This window comes from Mauremys mutica, chromosome 1, assembly GCF_020497125.1.
Source record: "Mauremys mutica isolate MM-2020 ecotype Southern chromosome 1, ASM2049712v1, whole genome shotgun sequence".
Classification (NCBI taxonomy): domain Eukaryota; kingdom Metazoa; phylum Chordata; order Testudines; family Geoemydidae; genus Mauremys; species Mauremys mutica.
This window is the reverse complement of record NC_059072.1, coordinates 364,286,034-364,293,609: the sequence shown is the minus strand read 5'-3', so window position 1 is coordinate 364,293,609 and position 7,576 is coordinate 364,286,034. Positions and strand designations below refer to the sequence as shown.

Genomic DNA, 7,576 nt, shown 5'->3' with positions numbered 1-7,576 from the left:
TGGAATTCCTCAAGGGCCTCCTTCTCATGGGTCCAGATCATAAAGATGTCATCAGTGTATCACAAATAGAGTAGGGGCGTTAGGGGACAAGAAGTGAAGAAGCCTTGGTCTAAGTCAGCCATAAAAATGTTGGCATACTGTGGGGCCATGCGGGTACCCATAGCAGTGCCGCTGACTTGAAGGTATAAATTGTCCCCAAATCTGAAATAGCTGTGGGTGAGGACAAAGTCACAAAGTTCAGCCACCAAGTTTGCCGTGATAAGTCAACTGTTTGAAATGGGCCACTCTCATTACCACTACAAAAGTGATTGTTCCGCCCTTGGTATCCTACAGTTAATTGAATTGTCTCGTTAGACTGAGCTCCCACTTGGTAAGGCAACTCCGATCTTTTCATGTGCTGTGTATTTATACCTGCTACTGTATTTTCCACTCTATGCATCTGATGATGTGGGTTCTAGCCCACAAAAGCGTATGCCCAAATACATTTGTTAGTCTCTAAGGTGCCACAAGGACTCCTTGTTGTTTTTAATGAGACTGAGGAACTAATTGCCACAAGTGGTAGTTGTGGCCATGAGCTAAGCAAGGATCAGGAAGAGTTTTGGCATTTACACGGACAGTAAAACTGTTTAGTTACAGCTAAATAAATATTTTGGAAAGCCTATATGCTCATGTGTTTCAGGGCACAAGCCAATATCAAATTGTAAGTTATTAGGGTGAGAACCTCATGCTGTTCAGGTTAACCCCACCCCATCCACCCACTGCTGGTTTCTTTCATCTTCTTCTGCAGCACCTGGGGCTGTCACTGTCAGAGAGAGGACACTGGACTAGATGGACCATAGGTCTGATCCACGATGCAATTCCTATTTTGGAGAGGAGCCAAGTTTCCCCCATAGAACAGACATTATCATGGTGGGCTATGACTTTGTGCTCAGCAGAATGGGCATGATGGGCACAAGGGTCTTAGTATTTAGGATTACAGGTCTGCACCTCTGTTACTTCCCTTGTGTTTTTTGGTGAGACACTTTCTGGAATGCACTTAGCTTTGTCTGAGACATAAGTTGCAGGTGTTAACTGACAAGTATAAGCAGAGATACATGTGAGCAATTCAGATACAAGTGGTCCTGTCAGATACTAACCATTCTCATGTCTGAATATCGATGAAATTTGCAGATGACACAAAAATTGGGGGATGCTAAATAATGCTGAGGACAGGTCACTGATTCAGAGCAAACTGGATTGGTTGGTAAACTGGATCAAAGCAAACAATGTGTGTTCTAAAATAGCTATGTAGATATCTACATCAAGGAACAAAGAATGCATATGATGCTTACGTGATGGGGGACTATAGTGAGATATGTAATTACTCTGAACTAGATTTGGGGGCCTGAAGGGATAATTCACTAAAACATGAGGTCACAGTGCAACCATTGCCAAAATAGCCAATGTGATCCTGGGATCCCTCTACTTCTGCAATATCTTGGGTGAGAAGGGTGTCCAGTACTACATAGAGGAGTCCAGAGGAGCATGAAATGGAGTCCAGAGGAGTGTAAAATATTGACTTGACTGATCTCATGGCATTGTATTTTCTGTATGATTCCCCATCCCCCTCCTCCTGGATACCAACATTTTGCTTAGTTTCTGTCCATGCCTGCACTGTGAGTGGGGTTTTACAGAGCTGTGTACCATGATGCCCAGGTCCCTATTCTGAGTTCATACACTTAAATTAGAAACTTGTTAGGTGTTTGAGGAGTTCCAATACTCCCTACAATGGGAATACATGTTGCAGTTTATTGACCTCGAAATCCATCTGCCATCACGCTGCCCATTCACCTGGCATGGTTAGCTCCCTCTGAGGACTTCTCTGGACTAGACAATTATCTATATAATCTGGTGTCATCTGTAAACATTGCTACATCACTGCTTATCCTTCTTTCTCATATTTACTGTACTGTTATCTAGTGTGTAACCCCGCATCTCTGTTTCCCTTCACAGGCACCTTGAGCATTTCTTAGCCTGACTGAAGCATCCACCACTTCATGGCAGCTTTCAACCTCACCCCTTCTGGCCCTTCAACATTTATCCTAATGGGCATCCCTGGCCTGGAAGCAGTCCAGGGCTGGATTTCCATCCCTTTCTCTATGTTCTACATTATCGGCCTGTTGGGAAATTCCACACTTTTGTTTGTTGTATGGAAAGAGGAGACCCTGCACCAGCCGATGTACCTGCTGATCTGCATGCTGGCGCTCACAGACATTGGTATATCTACCTCCGTCATTCCGAAGGCACTATGTATATTTTGGTTTGATTTGAAAGCCATTACTGTGGCTGGCTGCCTTACCCAGACATTCTTCCTTCACGGAGTTCCTGTTATGCAGTCAGCTGTCCTCGTGACAATGGCCTTTGATCGCTACGTTGCCATATGTAACCCTCTGAGATACTCCACCATCCTCAACAACGCACGAATAGCTAAGCTAGGGCTTCTAGGTTTGATAAGAGCTGTTCTCTTCATGCTGCCCCTACCCCTGCTCATGAGCAGGCAGCCATTCTGTGCCAACCACATTATCCCCCACATTTACTGTGAGCACATGGCTGTGGCGAAGATATCGTGTGGGGACACCACAGTCAACAGAGCATATGGCTTGGCGATGACGTTTGTAGTGTTAGGGTTAGACCTGATGCTCGTTGCCCTGTCCTACAGTCTGATCATCAGGGCCGTCCTCAGAATCGCCTCCAAGACAGCCTACCACAAAGCCCTCAACACCTGCACAGCCCACATCTGTGTCATGCTGATGTCTTGTACTTTCGTCTTCTTTTCCACTCTGACACACAGGTTTGGTCAGGGCATTGCTCCGCACATTCACATAATCTTGGCTAACCTCTACTTCGTCGTTCCCCCCATGCTCAACCCTATCATTTATGGGGTCAAAACCAAAGAGCTTCGTGAAAAAGTGGGCAAATACACCTGCAGAATATGCTTGCCAGGAGGCCAGTGACTTTAAGCCTGTGTGACAAGGGGGGAAGGATATCTCCTTCTTAATCCAGGGCGCCCAGTCCCAGTTTGACTGAGCTCAGCACTGTGGAAGTTTGAGTCTGAGAAGCTTCTCACACTTAACATCGTATCACCCCATCACCAAGCACTGCCCTCTCCTTTCCTCTCTGATCATCACCTGATCTCTTTCAGTATCACCCATCAGCCCCAGTCCCCGCACACCCTGTCACTCAGCCTTTCCATGACCTCGAGATCTCTACAAGGTACTGCAGCCTCCTGATGGAAGTTGGCTTTCTATTAAACTCTGTGAACTCACTTCTTGATCAGTTAATGCTATGTGTTCATGTAGCCAAAGACAAAGAAAGCATCTCCTTCTTTATTGTATGTGCAGTGATCCAGTGAACAAAGTGCACATGATTTTCTACATCCAGTTTTTCAGGAATCCATTAGAAAGTGCAAATAGAGGAAAGCTGCGGCAGGAATTGAGGATATTCTCCAAGAGCTTATTGGTGATAGTTATTAAAACATGTATTTTTGATAATGGGACTGCTGTGTTAAACTATGACATCACCTTTGAGTCAAATAACTTACTGCCTTGTGCAGTCGCTTTTCATTTTGAACTTAAAAACATACACAATCACTGCACGTTGTCAAAGAAGGCCTTAAGAGCCAGAGGCTAAGCAACCGAGGGAGCTAGTGTACAACTGACCGCAAACAGAGGAGTTTGAGAGGAGGAGAAGGAGATCACCCTGCTTAGCAAGCAAGGTGTGACTGCTAACTTTGGGGTGAGTAAGTTTGTTTGGCTGTTTGAAATAACCTGAAAGAGAAAGAAAAACACAGTTATTTTCAGTTAATTCAGTTACTGGGACAGCTGGGATTGTGGGTCTGGGAAATCTGAGTCTTTATACTCTGGATCATCCTTGATCATCTTTTAAGCAGCCTGAATCAGCCTTGTGATCACCCTCCCCCAGTGTGATTAGTGAGTGGGCAGGGCTAACTTAGGAGAGAAAGCTTTAAAAGCCAGAGGCTATGTAACCAAGGGGTACTAGTGAACTGGGGACTGCAAACAGGGTTAGGCCTCAGCTGGAATATTGTGTTCAGTTTTAGTCACCCATGTGTAGGAAGGATGTAGAAAAACTGGAAAGGATCCAGAGGCAAGAGACAAGTATGACCAAAGGAATGGGACAAGCCATATGAGCCGAGGCTGAAGAAACTGTGGCCCGCAAACAGGGGAGTTTGAGAGGGAGTTTGTAAGAGACAGACATAATAGAATCGCTATGGTTAGGAAGGGTCGCATCACCAGTGCCAACGTGGCTCCTCTCTCCTCCACCTGTGACTGTATCCAGACAGACAATTTAACCGTGGATTCATAGATTCTAGGACTGGAATGGAGCTCGAGAGGTCATCGAGACCAGTCGCCTGCCCTCATGGCAGGACCAAATACTGTCTAGACCATACCTGACAGACATTTATCTAACCTACTCTTAAATATCTCCAGAGATGGAGATTCCACAACCTTCCTAGGCAATTTATTCCAGTGTTTAACCACCCTGACAGTTAGGAACCTTTTCCTAATGTCCAACCTAAACCTCCCTTGCTGCAGTTTAAGCCCATTGTTTCTTGTTCTATCCTTAAAAGCTAAGGTGAACAAGTGTTCTCCCTCCTCCTGATGACACCCTTTGAGATACCTGAAAACTGCTCTCATGTCCCCTCTCAGTCTTCTCTTTTCCAAACTAAAACCCAGTTCTTTCAGCCTTCCTTCATAGGTCATGTTCTCGAGACCTTTAATCATTCTTGTTACTCTTCTCTGGACCCTCTCCAATTTCTCCACATCTTTCTTGAATTGCGGTTCCCAGAACTGGACACAATACTCCAGTTGAGGCCTAACCAGCGCAGAATAGAGCGGAAGAATGACTTCTCATGTCTTGCTCACAACACACCTCAATATGTCAGGAGAGATGTGTAACTTGTTTGTACCTGTGTAAAACAATGTACCTCTGAGCGGAAGTCTTTGTCTGGCCTAAAGGACAGTGGAGAACCCTGCCACTGACTGAGCTGGTCTATTGTCAGGGGGCACATATTCGTAGCATGTCCTACAGACTCTGCAGGAAATTACTACTGTACTTCATTTGACAATAAACCTGGCCGACGTGCCTTCGTACCTTATCAGAGTCTGTGGTCATTGGGGATTTTCTCGGCACTTGCTATGCTGGCTATCTGCACAGAGCTGGGGCAGCACACAGAGGGTACACACGCATACAGCAGTATGGTTATCAACATTTGTCAGAGCAGAGCATCAGTGACATCAGATGACAACTAGTACAGATTTGATTTTAAAAAAAGCTACAAGCCCCAGCAGGAGTTGGTCCACATTAGCAACAAAGCTATGGGATGACAATCAAATTCAAATAAAATCCCCAATAGTTGTACTTGTATCCTGAGCACCTCAGCAGCACGCTGTCATCTTGCCATGAGTGCTCCCTTCATCCGGAGGTGGTTAGTTGCCTCTTCCACATGTGGAGAAGTCTCCAGGTGAATCTGTTCATGTCCAGGCAGAACAGGAAATGCCATTGTGACGTTTCTCTCCATATGCTTTATGGAAATATGCTTATGGATGTGAATATGATGTAACTGGAATATGCTTTATGCAAAAGGTCTCATATTATGTCATTAGAAAGCTTGTAATCTACTGATACTTCCTATTTGTTTGCATGTATTATTTATTTGTAGTCACACCAGGTGAGGGCCATCAATGGGACATTAGGAACTTGATGGCTCCCATAGACTCGGACAATTGATGGTAAATGGTTCATTTACCTGCAAGCCTTCCTGTGTATGTGTGGGTCAACCCAGGAAGAATGGAGACTAGGTATCAGAGACATGTGACCATATCACATGATACTGGAATCCATCTTGGTCCTTGCACTTTCCATTAATGAGAAGAGATGGGGTTCAAGCACAGACAAAAGATCCCTACCTTGTGCCAAAGATATAACAGGGGGTGGGGCAAGAAGAAGGGGGCTGCCAGTCATGAAAAAAACAACAACCCTGTTTACCGCCTGAGATGTCTGCTAGACCTAACAAGGACGGTATCCGGGGAAAGGATTGGGCCCAGACTAGGAAAGAGTCTAATCTGTGAAAGAAGCTTATTAGAATATTTCCTGTAATCAGTTTCTTAATGTATTAGGTTTAGACTTGCAAGTTTGTTTTATTTTGCTTGGTGACTTACTTTGTTCTGTCTGTTATTACTTGAAACCACTTAAATCCTACTTTTTATACTTAATAAAATCGCTTTTGTTTTTAATAAACCCAGAGTAAGTGATTAATACCTGGGGGAGCAAACAGCTGTGCATATCTCTTTATCAGTGGTATAGAGGGAGACAATTTATGAATTTACCCTGTATAAGCTTTATACAGAGTAAAACAGATTTATTTGGGGTTTGGATCCCATTGGGAGCTGGGTGTCTGGGTGCTGGAGGCAGGTAACTTGCTGAGCTGTTTTCAGTGAAGTCTGCAGCTTTGGGGGCATGGCCCAGGCCTGGGTCTGTATTAGGCAGGCTGGCGTGTCTAGCTGAACAGGGCAGGGTTCTGGAAATCCCAAGCTGGCAGGGAAAACGTCTCAGAGGTAATTTCAGCCCATCAGATGACAGTCCCAAGTGGGTCTCCGTTACAACCCGTCACAGCCATGTCTTCTGTTCAACTGGGGGCATGGGCAGAGGATCCCGGTTGGATGCTTGTTTGCTCCCATGGTTGGGGCCTCTGCCGTATGCCTTACCTCCGCTTCCATAGTTACCCAGGGTCCTCACAAAGATCAAACAGGATAGGGCGAGGATCAGCCTCATCGCGCTGGTGTGGCCACAGCAACACTCCTTCAGCACTCTGCTGGACCTCTCAGCGGTGACCACATGCCAGCTACCTCACAGATCAGACCTCTTGTCCCAGAACCACAGTAGTCTTTTGCACCCCACCCTGGCAATGTTACATCTGATGACCCAGAGGCTGCATGGCTAAATGCCCAGGAGCAGCAATGCTTGGATGCGGTTCAGCGTGTCCTGTTGGGAAGTAGGAAGCCCTGCACCCCAGTGATTTACCTGGCAAAGTGGAAACGGTTCACCTGCTGGATCACAGACAAAGGTGTCTGTCCCAAACTGGCTTCTCTGCAGCTGATTCTGGACTACCTGCTGCATCTCAAAGTTCAGGGCTTGTCCCTTTCATTGATCAAGGTCCATCTAGTGATCATCTCAACGTTCCACTGGCTGTTCAAGGGCAAGTCAGGGATCCTGTCCCACTTTGTGATGAGTCTGGTTCTGTTGCAGCTCCCCCTTTGAGCCTCTGGCTTCTTGCTCTCTCCTTCTCCTTTCTTAGAAGATCGCATCTGGTCCTGGTGATTTATTACTGTTTAATTTATCATTTTTTTCCAAAACCTCCTCTAATGATACCTCAATATGGGACAGTCCGCCTCAAAACTGTCACCTAAAAAGAATGGCTCAGGTTTGGGAATCTCCCTCAGCCATGAAGACCAATGCATAGAAGTAATTTCATTTCTCCGCAATGGCCTTATCATCCCTGAGTGCTCCTTTAGCAACC

General features: G+C 45.6%; 1 protein-coding gene across 1 annotated transcript; it reads left to right on the top strand.

Annotated features, from left to right (window-relative positions):
* The first annotated feature begins 2,036 nt into the window (after positions 1-2,036).
* On the top strand, positions 2,037-2,993 carry LOC123362513 (olfactory receptor 52K2-like). The gene has a single exon (XM_045002864.1). The coding sequence runs from the start codon at positions 2,037-2,039 to the stop codon at positions 2,991-2,993; it is 957 nt and encodes a 318-aa protein (XP_044858799.1).
* Positions 2,994-7,576: the final 4,583 nt, after the last annotated feature.

Coding starts and splice junctions, on each gene's coding strand:
- LOC123362513 (XM_045002864.1), top strand. CDS start 2,037: ATGGCAGCTTTCAACCTCACCCCTTCTGGCCCTTCAACATTTATCCTA.